General features: G+C 42.6%; 1 protein-coding gene across 2 annotated transcripts in view; it reads left to right on the forward strand.

Annotated features, from left to right (window-relative positions):
- The window catches only part of PRKAR1A (protein kinase cAMP-dependent type I regulatory subunit alpha), a 15,860-nt gene extending 1,712 nt beyond the window's left edge, over positions 1–14,148 (forward strand). For both annotated transcript variants that reach the window (XM_080629646.1, XM_080629647.1), the window contains 10 exons: positions 1,256–1,431; positions 6,482–6,655; positions 7,237–7,328; positions 7,507–7,568; positions 8,084–8,130; positions 8,758–8,916; positions 9,527–9,587; positions 9,860–9,981; positions 10,578–10,659; positions 11,698–14,148. In XM_080629646.1, coding sequence (XP_080485772.1) covers positions 1,258–1,431; positions 6,482–6,655; positions 7,237–7,328; positions 7,507–7,568; positions 8,084–8,130; positions 8,758–8,916; positions 9,527–9,587; positions 9,860–9,981; positions 10,578–10,659; positions 11,698–11,870 — 1,146 coding nt within the window. In that variant the 5' untranslated portion in view covers positions 1,256–1,257 and the 3' untranslated portion in view covers positions 11,871–14,148. The remainder of the gene's footprint in view (positions 1–1,255; positions 1,432–6,481; positions 6,656–7,236; positions 7,329–7,506; positions 7,569–8,083; positions 8,131–8,757; positions 8,917–9,526; positions 9,588–9,859; positions 9,982–10,577; positions 10,660–11,697) is intronic.
- The last annotated feature ends 2,139 nt before the right edge of the window (positions 14,149–16,287 follow it).

The following is a 16,287-nucleotide window of genomic DNA, read 5'->3' on the forward strand; positions in this document are numbered from 1 at the left end:
ATGTGCTGCAGTTCTTCATGAGGTGCTCCAGAGTGGGCCCCCTTCCCTTCAGAAGCAAAACGCCCACCGCTTCCCCTGTGGGGTCACAAGTCCTGCAGCAAACCTGCTTCATTGTGGGCTCCACAGAGCCACAGGTCCTGCCAGGAGCCTGCTCCAGCATGGGCTTCCCACAGGATCACAGCCTCCTCCAGGCATCCTCCTGTTCCATCATGGGGTCCTTCACAGGCTGCATGTGGATATCTGCTCCACTACGGGCCTCCGTGGTCCAAGACATAGCCTGTGTTATCATGGGCTGCAGGGGAATCTCTGCCCTGGTGCTTGGAGCACTTCCTTCCTCCTTCTTCACCAGCCTTGAGGGCTGCAGAACTGTTCCTTCCCTCTCAGATATTCTCTGGCTGCAGTTGCTCTTGCCCCATTTTTTTTCCTGTCACTGATGGGCTCAACCTTAGCCATCAGCAGGTCCATCTTCGAGCTGGCTGGTGTTGGCTTCACTGGACATAGTTTAAGCTTCTAGTAGCCCCCCATAGAAGGCACCCCTGAGGCCCCCCAGCTACCAAACCTTTGCCATGCAAACCCAATACAAACCTGAATGAGGGAGGAAAAACCTGCTCAAGAACCCTGGCATCATAACAGATGTGTTTAAAGATGTGCCCTTCATTATTTACAGTTAGAGAAATAGTTTTGGGATTGCAGTGTATCCGTGGCGATACTTACGAAGTATGAACCAGTTTGAGCTGGAGAGTATTTTTTAGGTCTCCTAATTCCATAACTTCCGGTAGTGGACTCTGCCTTGGCATTTGGCTTCAACCACCTCCTAATACTTTTCATACTGGCCTCTCAGATTCCCAGCTCCCACCCACCGCTCTCTTGGCCATCATCCCCATGACCCCGTACAGACCATACAGCAGTGTGAAGCGAGCCTCCAGCCGTACGGAATACTGGGTTTAATAGCAGAAAGTTCAGGTGGAAGCTTCCCTGATTTTGAGCATTCACAGGGCTCAAGTTGTAGAAGCTTTTCCAGCTCAGTCGAATTCTTTAGTGCCTGTGGCTGGAGAGCATCCAGATTTTTTATCCCTTTCCAGGTACTAAATGAGTTCATAGCTTTTACTTCCATGGTTTAGCTTAGTCTTGCAGATAAAGGTAGTTTTATGGTGTGATATCAGTAAGGTAATGCAGCATGATATGCCTGACTGTATTGGGTGGCAGCACATTTATTTCCTCTACTTACTTAACCTTCTCTTTCTCTTCTCTCCAGCAATGGCAGCTTCTAGCAGCAGCAGTGAGGAGGAGCGTAGTCTTCGGGAATGTGAACTTTATGTCCAAAAACACAGCATCCAGCAACTCCTGAAGGATTGCATTGTACAGTTATGCACAGTGAGACCTGAAAGACCCATGGGATTCCTCAGGGAATACTTTGAACGATTGGAGAAGGTAAAAATACAGAGCGAGGCGGGGAAGGTGAGGGAAGCAACCTGATTTTACATCATCTCTGGGATTTGGAGGCTGAGCATCAGATTTGACCAGTGTTCGTATCAGCTGTTTGAAATAGAGACTGATGCTTTTGGAAGACAAATCCTATTTTCCAGTTTATGCCAGCTGATGACAGTGTAAAAGCACTTCTGTGATAACAAAGCATAAGCTGACAAAGAGACTTACCCAGCTTGCATGCAGATGTAATCCCAATCTAATGCTTAATTGCAGAAGCTAATAGATAGCATACACGATCATGGCTGTAGTTAGATGACAGCTGTGGCATTTGACCTTGATTAGACACTGGGGATAGGCATTTGAGTTCTTTTATTGAGACAATGGTTTACAGTAATTCAGGTAAGCACAGAATAGCAGGTCAATACCCAGCCCAAGCTGAAGTCAAACAGGAGTATTTGCATTCCAAATCTCCAGGAGAGATTCTCTTGGGAGTTCGGTGTTGGCGTTAGGCTTTGCTGTCCCTCTTGCGTTTGTCCTCAAGGTCTCCTTGGTGTTTTTCTTTTTGTTGTTGAAAGCATCCTAGAGTGCTGGGAATGGAGAGCATTTTCTGGGACCAAATGGTGCATATTAACCTAGAGCTTACAATGTATTTGAGGAGCATTTTGTTTATTAAGTGCCAACGGCTCTGTAATATGTCTGACTTTTTTTGTGTAGTTTCAGAGAGAAACCAGCAGCAAACTAGGTAGTGATCAGGGTCGTAAGACTCCACTGTCCCTGCCTGTTACTGTGCCTCCTTCCCTACCTTGGATTCTGAGGTTTTGATAGATTAATTGCTTTAAAACATCACCACAAGTGTTGATATACAAAACTTCACAAAGTATACTGGACTTGGAATAAACTGTAAACCAGTCCACGCTTTAGGATATAAAATTGGAGTATTTGGATGTTTTTTTCTAGTGGACTTACGGTCAACATGCAGGATTTAAAATTAAAGGAAGCTGTATTTGTTTTTAGCAGGGCAAGTCTAGCTCTGAGCTTAAATCACGTGTATTCTGGAGTTGAATAGCTCTTGATGGTTTTACTCTGGTGCAGATAGGCTGTGTCTGTGCTCAGGCAGCCCACAGGGAAACTGAAAATAAAACTGGTTAGATAATGTGCTTCTCTTTGAATTCCTCTTACGGTTTTGGTTAGGGTCTTTTATTCTGAGTTGTGTTGGCATGGGTTATGTGTGCCCACTGGTGCAGCGACAGCTACAAGTGAAACCACAGCATGGTTGCCTTGATCTTGGTTTAACCAGGTAACACAGCACCTCAGTAGCTGTTAAGTACCAGAAGAGTGGACATCCTGTGCTACATTAGCAAACTCCTGACATCTGTGTCTGGAAAGCATAAATGTGAAGTGCTGTTATTAACCAGCTCTAACCCAAAGCTTAGCTCTGGTAGAGCAGAAATGATTGAAACAGATTCTGCTTCACCTTCCAGAAGTAATGTCTGCTGCATCTGTAATAAAGCCCAGCAACTTTTCAATCCGCTTTCTAAATCTGTTTGACTGGATAAAAGTTGAGGTTGAGGTATGGTATTTAAGATTGAATTTGGAAGGAAACTGAGGCGAGGTTGCTATTTTCTCTCTAGTTATCCTGACAAGTCATCTCTTCCGCAGCGCGCACACACACAGAGCTGATTCACTGTCATGTTACTAAAATATGTTGAAGACGTTTAAACACGCTTTTGAATTCATGTTCAGAAACATGGAAATGAACTGTCTCTGAGCCCATTGTAGGTGCTGCAGGAATTCAGGTGTCTTCTGCTGAGTTATGAAAGCTGCTACAGGAATCTAGTTACTGCGCATTGATTGTATTAATGCTTTTATTTTGTCTGCTTGTGATGTACCAAGGCCTCTGTTCTTTTTGCTGTGCAGCACCAGTGCATACTAAAAGCTAATAGCCATCCAGTGCTGTGCTTGGCTGTGTAATGTAGCTTGAGCTATGGCAATTTCATGTAGAGATCATTATTAGAGCCTGCCAGATGAATCTTGGATATTGGACATGGCTGTCCACTGGAGTAAGTGTGTGTTTCAAATATTGTGTGCAATGCAGTTTGGTGCATATTAGGCTTTATAGAAAGCTGGAATGATGAAGTGTGACTGTCATCTAGGCACTGTACCTGCTCCCCACTACCCACTTTGTCTCCGCAGATACATGGCTGAGTGTTTTCCTGTTTTCCTGAGCATTTCATTTGCCAAACATGGGAGTCAGGAAGGATGCACTGTGCAATGTGAATTATGGCAAAGCTTTTAACATTGCTTTTTAGTTTCTGAGTGTTGGGGTTTTTAAGATACGGGGAGATCTGATAAAGATTGCATTCTTATTACTCAGAAGAAACTGAGACCATTTCTGGTGTGATAAGAGTCACAGGGTGCTAGAGCATACAGTGTAAAACATCATTCTGGAATTGGGAAGGTCGTCAGTAGCTGATGAACTGAAATGTGAGTGTGTGAAGTCTCAACACTTGGCTATCCCTTACTTGTAATAATTGACTTAATAGTTGTTTCTTACCTGTCAAGAAGAGTAGGATTTACAGTTAGTGGTCACTGACACTGAAAACTTTGAACTGCTTCCTCAGCTGAAAGACCAGGATCAAGACATGGGTGAAATAAAAAGGCTAACTTTAGTACTAAACCTTTTTAACATCCTGGTCATGGTTATACTGATCAGCATGGAGCAAAATGAGTGTCTTTGTCCATTTTGTGGTTAATTTAAACACAGCTTTTTCACTTCTAAACCAGAACAAATACATTTTCTCACTTATAACCACTGGCTAAATTTGAGGGTGAGTGAGAATAACAACTGCTGCTTTCTTCAGCTCCTAGTGCTATTTTTCTCTGATCTGGTGGTGGTTTAGTATCATAAATCATAAAGATTTATTTTAAGAAGAGAAATACATTAAAAGCGACTGCTATGAAAACAATGAGACTTTAGTATGTCATTTACTCCATGGCATAGTGTTGCCTTGCAACGTGCAATGTGAATATAGGGAGATTTGTCTCATTAGGGATAATCTTTCTCTTGATGAGTGTGTATGTAGTCTACTTAGAATACCTGGTGTATTTTAAGATAATACATTGTCTTACCCATCTGTAACTAGTTTCTCTGCCCATTACATGCTTCTATTTAATATAGTAATGTTAAATGCTGGAGATGGACTATTCATCAGGGACTGTAGTGACAGGACAAGGGGTAACGGATTCAAACTTAAACAGGGGAAGTTTAGATTGGAGATAAGGAAGAAATTCTTTGCTGTTAGGGTGGTGAGGCGCTGGAATGGGTTGCCCAGGGAGGTTGTGAATGCTCCATCCTTGGCGATGTTCAAGGCCAGGTTGGATGAGGCCTTGGGTGGCATGGTTTAGTGTGAGGTGTCCCTGCCCATGGCAGGGGGGTTGGAACTGGATGATCTTAAGGTCCTTTCCAACCCTAACTATTCTATGATTCTATGAAATCTCAGCTCAGGCAAAAGTTACCAGTTGTGTTCTTTCTGTTAGTGCAGGTTCTTTGAATGGGCTGTTACCTGATGAGTCTCTTGTTGAACTCTTTTGGTACACACAGCTCCTTGTGAAGTGCTGCGATCTCTGAAAGCCACAGGATCTCAGTACTTTACATTTTATGTGATACTAGGAAGAATATAGCAGCTGGTGTTCACTTATTTAAAGTATCACTTTTTTTTTAATGGGTTAAGTATCTCTATGTGAATGAACAGTATGTTTCTGTGGTTGGTGACGTTGCCCACTTTGTAGAGGCAGCTTAAACTGAACACTTAGGACTGCTCCAGCTATTTCTAACTTCATCTCAGACTGCTTCTTTAAAACCAGGAGGGAGCCACAAGATTTTAAATCTGTTTTGCTCCCATCATTTTGAAATGTGGCACTATTTTCTCAATGGGCCAAAAGCAGGAAGTGAAATGTAACTCGATGGATCAGTGCTTGCTCTTTGGCTATCTGAGAGGTGTAAAATGTACCCTCGCTGTAATGGTTATCTGATGTCCCTTTCCTCAAAGCACTGTTGTTATACATAGCCTCTGTGCACCTCCGGAGTGGAGCGTGGCAGCCAGGCAGCAGTGTGGCAGGGACAGCTTCATCAAGGACACTGGGACAAACCCAGCTTTCCAGAGAGCTCCCAGGGAACAGATGACTCCTTGTTCTTTTAAGGCATGGCCCAAAAATCCTGTTTCCTTAATGCTGGGAAAGTCATTTGTGCTGCTGTGATGCAAATGCTCTGGCTCCAAGGTTGGCTTTTATGTTGTTTTTAATCTGATTGTAGTTGATTAAAGTGAATCTTCTGGTACACAGAAGAATCAGATGTCTGTGTGTCTAGTTAGACTTCATTTTACCGTAAGTACACTAGTCTTGTACAGTACAAGACAGCACTGCAGGTAACTGAGGGAAATAAGGAAATGTGCAAAGCTGGCAAATCTGGGGTTTATGGAAAGAACTCTGCTTTTTGGCCTCCAGCATCCTTCCTCCAGCTCTTCTGTAGGCAGTGTTCATATTTCTTCCTCCCAAAATAACTGTTGGTTATTGAGTATCCAGTTGGTCCATGACTTGACCTTGTTTCAAAAGCTTCTCATGTAACATGGGTTTCTGAGGAATTCCTCTTCTGTCTTTCCCGTCAAACAAGGCTCAACACCTCGCAGCTGAGGGGGAGCTGATAGGTTTACAGTGGGAAAAGGTCTTTAGCATTTGCAGAATGTCTTCATTGCCAGCTGAATGCACCAGTGGAAAGCAGAGTCAATTTATTTATACTTCTTAATTTATGAAACTCTTCATGTGACTTATTAAAATAAATACCATTGTGATATGAATGTTATGAGTGAAAGGCATATCTACCATCTGTTTTGAAAGGCCTTTGATCTTGATTACTGTAGTGTCCTGTTTCCTTAATGTGGGACTAACAGTACACAGGAAGCTCCCTTGCATTGGCAGGCTAACTTGGAATGTGATATATAATAACCTTTTTCTGTACTGGATGATGTGACACAAACATGTCTTCCTTCCTGTTTAGGAGGAAACAAAGCAGTTGTTGAATCAACAGAAGTCTGGTTCTCGCTCAGACTCACGGGAGGATGAAATCTCCCCTCCTCCTCCTATGAACCCTGTGGTTAAGGGTCGAAGGCGGCGTGGGGCCATCAGTGCTGAAGTCTATACAGAAGAGGATGCTGCATCTTATGTTAGAAAGGTGCTCTGACTTTTAAACAGTGCCATTAATAGCATCTACAGTCCAAGAGTTTATCAAAGACCACCTTCTACCCAGTGTATTAAATTGCAGCCTGTTAAATCTTATGGTAACTGCAAAAAGCAGACCTGTGTCTAGCTGTTTAATTGGAGGTTAGAATAAATTGCCATGCAGGTAAACCATTTATGCATAGCTCAGACCTGTTTCCTTTGAAGTTACATATATTTAGATGTCCATATATTTGTATATTATATATAAAACCAAAGTGCTTCCAGTTATTCCACAGCTGCAACAACATTACATTGAGCTATTCATAGGAGAACAAGTTGAACAGATAACTTGTGCTCTTGCAGAAAAACTTACAAACAAGGGGTGATGCTTTTACAGGTGCATAAAATAATACAAGGTTTTATTTACCTCCTGCCCAAATTGGCTGTAGGCATTGACTGTGTTTGGGTTTAGATCTGTAGCGCTTGAAAGAAACAGCCAGTGTTTCGTAGCAACTTAAATAGTTTATTTACCCTGGGGAATGCAGAAATTGTTCTTGGAAAAATTAATTTGTTAATTTTCTGATTCTGTCCTAGGTTATTCCAAAAGATTATAAGACTATGGCTGCTTTGGCAAAAGCTATTGAGAAGAATGTGCTGTTTGCCCATCTTGATGATAATGAGAGAAGGTAGGAAAAGATCTTTATAAAGTGTTATAATGTACAGAGCTGCACGGCCTCTTTACGACAGTCACTGTAACCATACAGGGTAATGGGAGGAGTACTGGTGCGTTGGAGGTGCAGATGGATGAACATGTGCATGGCAGTTGTCCAGGAGTTTGTCTAATTTTGGTCTCCTTCTCTTCAGTGACATCTTTGATGCCATGTTCCCCGTCACCTACATTGCAGGAGAGACTGTCATACAGCAAGGCAAGTGACAGTGTTTTTACTGATGAGTATGTTGAAGGTGGTGAGTGGGCTTTGGCCTAATGCTCTTATTAGTTTTGGGGTTTGCTTTGAAAATAAAGCCATTGTCTGGCTGCAGTGACCCTTTGTTCTGTTACCTGAAGTACAGCTTGTACTGCAGTGAGGAGTGGAGCGATTGTAGGAAGGTGTGGCTTCGTTGTATGTGTTATCTATTGGAAAGATTGTCCTTTGATGGCTCTGTGGCACACCTTATGTCAGTTTATGGACCTGGTCCACCTTTCCAGGGATCCTGGAAATGCTGCTGATCTTCCACATACCAGTAGATGTCCTCTCACAGGACTGAGCAGAGTGCAAGGTCAGCACAATGAAATTTCACCCTGCACACTGTGCAGAGATTCATCTCTGTCAACCTTATTAGATTCTAAGCATCAAAGTAGACAGAGGTGCCAGCTCTGTGGAATGTGAATGTTTGCTTAACTTTACTCTTTTTAATGTGTATTCAATTTCTTCTTCTGTAGGTGATGAAGGTGATAACTTCTATGTTGTTGATCAAGGAGAAATGGATGTAAGCATTTTTGGTAGCCTATTAATGATACGTTCATTCTCAGCAGAATAGTCTGATATTTGTACAGACCCTTCCTTTAGCAGCTTTTCTCATCATAATTTCTTATTGTAGAAGCATATTTTGCTTTGGAGCCCCTTTGCTCCTTGATGTCTCAGTCTGGCTGTGCAGACTGTGGGTTGTGCTGAGTTTCAAAATGAACACTTTGGACATCAGTGCAATACTAATGCTTTACAAGTGCAGGGTGGAGTCCAGTTGGGGTGTGGGACAGGCTTTAAGAATGACCAGGCTTTGATTTTTCAGTCAAACTAATCCATGGCTTTCTCTGACAGAGACTTTGTGCGGATTTTATTTCCTATCAAAGGGTCTCAGTGCATGTGATATACGAGATATACAAGATAGATGTGATATACGAGAGAGTCCATTTGTCAGTGAAAGTAGAAATTGTGGCTGGGACTGGGGCTGGCTGTGAAGAGTTGAGGAAGCCCTGAAATGGTGAACTCTGACTGCACAGACATGAGAATTTCCTTTGCTGTAAAGGTCATACAGGGCAGCAGGAGCTTTGTGTTGTCTCTGACCAGCTCACGACACACTGTGGGTCTTGGCTTACCACTGTGCTCTGCCTTTCAGGTTTATGTGAACAGCGAGTGGGCAACCAGTGTTGGTGAGGGTGGAAGCTTTGGAGAACTGGCCCTTATATATGGAACTCCCCGAGCTGCAACTGTCAAAGCAAAGACAAATGTGAAGTTGTGGGGCATTGACAGAGATAGCTACAGAAGGATCCTGATGGCAAGTATACCTCTAGCTGATGTGTGGCTTATGCCATTGACTCAGGTAGCTGGGTGTATAACCTGGAATTATGCTTCTGGTTTTACTGTTCACTCAACTTATACTGGTCATTTCTGACCTTCTACCTGTGCCTGTCCTTTGCTGGAGTTATTTATTCAAGGTCCTGCTATCTCTTTTGTAGTTGTAAAGCAAATCACTCAGCATACATTTATCAGGCATGGGGCAAGGGGGAGCCTTGCATACAAACAATACCAATACAGCCTTAAACTGGACTAAAAATGTAATACCTACTGGTTAACTTGCCAGATGTTTTGATTCTGCTCTGTTCTTAGCTTGCTATGTGTAAGTAGTGTGTGTGAACAGCAGTTGTAACTAAGTTAACAGGTATTGTGAGTTCTGGTTAGAATGTATTTCAGAAATGAACGTTAAGGCTGCAATAAATCCTAAGTACTTTATGAAGGTTGCTCAGCTCTGAAATAATTAAAACACAATCTTGTGGGTTTGGGGTCTGAGACAGGATGTGGTGTGTCTGCTTAGTTTGTCTTGATTTATTTGAAGCCTCATGTAAAATGTGAAGTAGAAAGAAAACTGGGTTTTGTTTCTCTTTTAGGGAAGCACTTTGAGAAAGAGAAAGATGTATGAGGAATTCCTTAGTAAAGTATCTATATTGGGTAAGTGACTAGATTTTTGTTCTGGAGTGGAATAAATGGCCACCCTGCAATAAAGCTGTTACCCAGCATCGTTATGATGACAGGCTATTGCAGTCATCCATTAAGACTGACTGCAAAGCCTATACTGCCTTTCTGCATCATTCCAAATCAACTCTTAATTCAGGTCTTTATCTGATATACAAATGTAGCCAGAAATCAGCTGACCTCTCTGTAAAGAGAGAGCAAAAAACATGTTTGTGTTTTGTTCTGTTAATGAACTATTAACTCTATAGAATCTCTGGACAAGTGGGAGCGTCTCACTGTAGCTGATGCACTGGAGCCAGTACAGTTTGAGGATGGGCAAAAGATTGTGGTGCAGGGAGAGCCGGGAGATGAGTTCTTCATTATCCTGGAGGTAAGTGAGCTCCAATTGAAAGCTCAAACTTTACTTTTTTTATTCTTAACATAGCTTATTCTGCCCCTAAATAGACACTTGGAGGAAAGTATGGAATGGAAGATGCACTTTTAGAGAATTCCTAAAGGAATATAATCTTGCTGGACATGCAGAAGCGTATATTTAATATTGCTATTTTTACAAATAGTGCTTGTAGGAGAAAACAAGTTTCTGGCTGAAATCCGTGTATCTTTTACAGAAGAGTAGAGACCTGTTCTAGATAGCTAGTGATGTCTTGCTAGTGGTATCACTGTCTTCTGTTTTGTTGTGGTGGTTTTTTGCCTATCAGACTGTAATATTCTTGCTGTCATGAGGAAAACCAGGAAGAAGTCAGTGCTATGGGTATGTAACTGCCCAAGACATTTATACTTCAAGATGAGGGAGGACCAGCTGTTCTTAAAGAGCAGTCTGGTAAATTGGGCAAGGACTGTGACGTGGTTCCTAGGCTGAGCCATCCTAACAGTTATTTCTGCAGAGCAGCTGATTCCATGTGGAATTCAGTGTTTTTTAAGTGATGCTGGGAATTCCGGTTGTTTAATTGCTGTGATTTATTGAAGGGCACAGCTGCAGTGCTACAGCGTCGGTCAGAGAATGAGGAATTTGTTGAAGTGGGCAGACTGGCACCTTCAGACTATTTTGGTGAGTTATGTAGTGCCCACGATGGTTACTCACACAACTGTCACTGTTCTACCTGTGCTGTGTGGGTGATGGCTGTGCATGATAGTGATGGGATGGATTTGCTTGATTACTGTTTTGGCTGCCTCTTGTGGTTTCACTCAGCGTCAGGTGAGTGTCAGTCACTTGGCTTTCAGGTGTGTGTGGGGATCACAGAAATGATTGTTCTAGAGTGCTTTCATTTAGAAGGGGCCTCCTTTGAAATTGCATCACACTGCTCAGGGCTGTGTCCGCTTGAGTCTCTTGTGTCTCCAGGGGTGGAGATCCCACAGCCTCTCACTGTTTAACCAGCCTGGTTGTGAAGAGTTTTTCTTTATGCCCGACAAGAATTTCCTGTTCTGCAACTTGTTGCTTTCTCTTTGCCTTTCACTATGCAGAAGGCAGCCTGGTCTTGTCTTTATAATCTCTTGTTACAAGACAGCAATAAGATTCCTCCCTCAGCTGCCTTTTCTTCAGGCCAACTAACACAGCTCTTTCAGCATCTCTTTGTGCTGCAGTCCTCAACCATCTGGGTGGCACTGCTGGACTTGCTCTGCTTTGGCAGCACCTTGTACTGGGGACCCTGAAACAGTGTGGTGCTCTGGATACAGTCTCACAAGTGCAGATCAGGGGGTTTTCTCCTTCCGTTGAATGTGTTTTTACTCAGCTAAAAGTTACATGGTCTGTAAGTTGCTTTGGCTTGAAAAAGCTTATATATGTTGGCAAAGAAAAAGGCTATGATTCTGTTATAGTCACTTGTGAAGACTTTGAGATAATCTTCTATGGAACTTAGAACTTCTATGGAACTTCCATGGAACATGGAACTAATCCCTTGTCTAGTGCATATTGATCTATTTTTGGATCACAGATAAGGACTGGATGTGTGTGCTCATGGAGGAGTTTGGGGTATAATGTAACAGTTTATAACAGGGTATTCTACAGCAGCTTGAAACACAGCAGGGTAATTTCTTTGGCTCTTTGGCACATTGGTTTTAATCTGTTCATGCTCTCCTGTTGCTGTAGGTGAAATAGCTCTGCTGATGAACCGTCCTCGTGCTGCCACCGTGGTTGCTCGTGGCCTCTTGAAATGTGTAAAGCTCGATCGACCCCGGTTTGAGCGTGTCCTGGGGCCCTGCTCGGATATTCTCAAGCGCAACATCCAGCAGTACAACAGTTTTGTATCACTGTCTGTCTGAAACCTTCCTCCCTACCCAAAACATGCTTCACGAATGCAGACTGCTTTATTACCCTTGTGCAGAGCCACATTGCCACTGGCATTTGCAGCTTCCTGTCTGTTTAAAAAAGAGAAAAATAACAAAAAAATTGCTTATCTGGCACTATTTTTAATTTGGAGCATATTGGTTCTGTGCTCTCTGTCCCATTAAATGAATAGAACACAAGTTTTATGAAGATGTTTGCTCTTACGGCTTCTCTTCAACAGTGTCCAACTCGGGCTAATGCAGCCTTGCTTCAGCGAGGGAGAGCCCTCCTAGCACTGTGCTCATTGCCATAGAGTAAGGAGGTAACAGCAGAGGGGGGGAAAAGTGCTTTTAAAGGAGTTTCTCAAACTGTTGGACAGATTTTAAGGCTGTGTTCATCATCTGCTGTATTTGTTTTCACATGAGAACTGCCCTTGTAATTGAGCTTCTTGGGGCTTGGGGGTTTCTTCTTTTTTTAACTCTCTGGGTACTGTAATCCTGGGTTCAGTCGTGAGGCATCAGCTGCTAAGAAAGCCACAGTTGGAATTTAACAGTATAATTGTTCCTGTGTCTGCTGGGTTAAGGTTGCTTAGTTATGTTCCTGTCAAGTGTAAAGCAAAGCTTTCAAGGTTACTAGTTTCTGGTGAACTGCTGCAGTTGTTTCTTCATTTGCTGACTTGCCGCAACTGATTTTCTTTCTTCAGCCATTTACGACTCTTCCTGTTCAAAGTGGCAAGAACCAAATGTGACATTAAGTGTCTGACTTTGATCTGTAGTACATAGGTTGGTGTAAGAATGGTGCAGCTGTCCAGCTGTGAGTAATGTTCTAGTGCTTAGGTTGGTGTAGGAATTGGAAGCCAACGTTTTATTTCCCCGGTGACTTTTGCTTGCTTTGTGTATTCCTCAGTTGACTTGTTCAGACATCATCAGTTCAGGTGAACCCTTTGTTACCAGGGAAAAGAAATGTGGAGTCTTTACAGCCAGCACCAGCTGCAGGTAATGAGATTGGTGGTCTATATAGATGTCATTGTTGTTGGTAGAGAACATAAGGTGAATGTTTTACCTTTCCTGCACCACTCAGTTATTTTAAGTTTTTAAATCAGTGAATGAATCCTTTTTAAATGGTTACTGATAAATCTAGTTTAAACACAGAAGGTGCATTCTCTTTCCTTGCTGATGGAATATAACATGATGCATATTTCACACTCTTCTTTCTTTCCAAGTTCAATATGTTGCGGAGTCTTAAATGTATTTCAGTATTTACCAGCTTTGTGTTCCATTACTCTGTGCACACCAATACTTCCCCAAAGTTTTTACGGAATTCCACGGTTCAGTAACGGTAGGCAATTTTTAAGGTTTCCTTTAAACTGTAATTTATATAAAGTAGCGTAGGTTTGTATTTGGGAGTGACAGCAAGCAGTTCTGCATTTGTTGTGCAACTACTTCTAACGATGGAGCCCTCATTTGAGTTCCTTTCTGAGGTCGGATGGATTCCAATTCCAGACTCTCCAAGGCATGTCGATAATCAAGAGTCTGGGAATTGATGCAAAACAATACTGAGGGCATCAAGCCTTTACAGAAGGTTTCAGGCTGTTTCTGAACCTGAAAACCCAATAATGGGATTTAAACACTTGTGATTTGAGTCCTCTATTCAGGAGACCTTGAGTAGAGCATTTCAGCCACAGCCCTTAAGGAAAAAGCAAAACCGACCTTTTTGGTTCCTTTTCTTTTTGGTTAAACTTTCCTTAAGTTTTGACTCTATCCAGGTTTTTTGTTCAAATGTGTTCTTTGTGTTACTGTAAAGCACGAAAACTGATGTAAACCAATTAGAGCTCCACAACAAAAGGCACATTTTTTTTATATAAGGCTTTCTAACCAGGTTTCACTACTGCATCTTTTTAGCTTGCTGGTTACTCCCTTTTGTAGTTTTACCTACAAGATTTTAAGATAAATCAGCTAAGTCTGAGTTAAATATTAACCACAGTTATAGCTTTACCTTTGTGTGCAATTGAAATATATTTGAAACCACAATTGGCATAGTTTTGCCTTAGCTAACATTCAGGGCTTTAGAAGTAATTCTTTGCTAGTCCACCTTTAGCGAATTGATGAAGTCTATTGCCCTAGAAAGCTATAGTCAACCAGAGGACCATTTTTGTATTGTTACCTGACTATATAAGTCTGATTTACTGTATGTGCTAATATATTATATTATATTCCTTTTGTTATAGATTGTCCTAATGGCAGGTAAAGCAATAAAATGATTTAAATTCTTAAATGCAATCAGTCTCTTCTTTTTTCCCCCCCTTCATTTTGTTTTCCCCATATTGTGCTTTCCTTTAGCCTTAGAAGAGTTATTATGGATGAGGTGATAAAAACTAAGAAGCTTCAATGGATTCGCTTTGTGTTAACTCTGGAGGCTTGAGTTCAAGTCTTAGTGTACAGCACAATGGACCCTGCCAGAGAGCTGGGTCTCCATGAGCCAACATGTGCCTGTGACCTGGGAACTTCTCCATAATCCTGGCACATGATGGCTTTCGAAGTGAGAAGGTTCCTGTGTCTTGGTTAAGTGTTTCTTTACACCTCCTGCTGCCTTGATCTCATGTTAAGGTGGTTAATTCCCAGCCCAGACGCTAGTATTGGAGCTCATAAGCTTCTCTAAGTGGTTTGCTTCCATCTATGCGTAATCTTAGTGAAGTTTTGAACATGTGATAATCACTCATGAATGAGTTCTGGTGGGCAGATGGGGAAATAGAAGAGGGGGATCTTCATACTATGATGAAGTAGGAAAAACCTCAAAGTGATGGCCTGAAGCAGCTCAGGCTGGGCACGTTTTACATCCCACTCTGAGAAAGCTGTTACCATTTGAAGATACATTAAAAACCTACCACATAAAGGAGAATAAAACCAAGAAGAAGGCAACCTTGCAACCCCCATCAGTGCCCTGGCCATTTGCACATTGCTGGCTCTGTTTCCTTCATCCAGCTCTCCCTTTCCCTCACCTCTTGACCAGAATAACAGGCTGAAAACAGAACTCTTCCTATCTAAAGTAAAACTTAAACTTCCAACATTATAGCCTGACTTTTAAACTTATCTTCTGTTGCCATGTGCTTCCTGTTCACGCCAAGCCACCAAAGTCATTTCGGACTTGCCATGTGCGGTAAGTGCACAGAAAGTCACCAGTAGAGGGAGATAACGGCTTTGGGAATGCAGTGTCCTGCATGGAAGCAACCCTCGCGCTGTTGATGCTGAGAGTGAGTTAAATCCTTCTATTCTCACCTATTCTCTGCAAGAATGAAAAGGTCTGAATGCCCCCCCCCAGTGCTGAGAATGCTGTCTGATTGATTGAGGCTGCCTAAAACCTTGATTTGGGAAAGCTGGAGGTGGAAGGATATGGCAGAATGACAGGTCAGGAGAGACTGAAGGAGTGTGGTGTGGGGTTTAGGGTTGGTTGGGAGAATACTGGAGGAATCTCTTTACTAAGTAGAAACACTCTGAGCTTTCTCAAACGTAGGAAAGAATAGAGCAGGGCCCTGTAGGAACATAATTACAACTACGGTCCCTCCTGTAGCTTTACAGTGTGGAGATGGGTGTTATTGTAGAGCTACTGCAGAGCTGAATTGTCAATACAGTCCCCTGTGAAAACAATAGCTGTGGCCAAAGGGGCTTTGTTCCCTCTTTGTGTGATCCAGGCGCTTACTGCCAGGGTGACCGAGTTCCCTCTAGGTTGGGCAGAATTCCAGCCCATAGGAATGGTGCAGGAGCTTGCTGAGAACCCATTAGCGACTTCTGCCCCATCACTTGTACTGTGGTAGTAGAATGTTCCTGTGAAAGCTCTGCAGTGCTGTAATGGGTTTTGTTTGCCTTACAGGTGAGTTTAGGAGCTGCTGGCAGCTGGTTGTGCTGTGGCTTTTGTTTGGGTTTTTTTCTCCTTAAGGATGATAAATTATCAACAGAGATCTCAACTGCTTTCCCAAGGCTGCCAAAAGGCTCAGTGCAATCCTCCTTGGGCAGATAAAGGGGAAAGCTATTAGAAAGCTTTCATTAAGTTATTCTTAAGCCTTGTCATTGGGAGGCAAGGGGAAAACTGCAAATTGAGAGATCTGGTAACTCCCTCCCTATGCTTTTTTGGTCTCCAGTTTCTATTGCATCTCCTCAAAACACAGAGAGATGGGGGCAGGACACCATCGCTGTTTTCCAGGGAATTCTGACAGCTTAAGTGATTCTAAAGCTATGAGAAGATGACCTGAGGTAAACACCCCCCAGTCTGGCACAATGTTTTCACCAGAAGTGGGTGCCTTCTTGAACTGTGATTACAGATGTATGTCTCTGAGCAGTTTGGGGTTTGCCTTTGGCTGGTTGTTGATTTCTCGTGGAGTCAAAAGCAGCACATTCCTGCTGTTCTCCCATAACCCAA

The sequence above is a fragment of the Psittacula echo genome, assembly GCF_963264785.1.
Source record: "Psittacula echo genome assembly, chromosome: 14".
NCBI lineage: Eukaryota > Metazoa > Chordata > Aves > Psittaciformes > Psittacidae > Psittacula > Psittacula echo.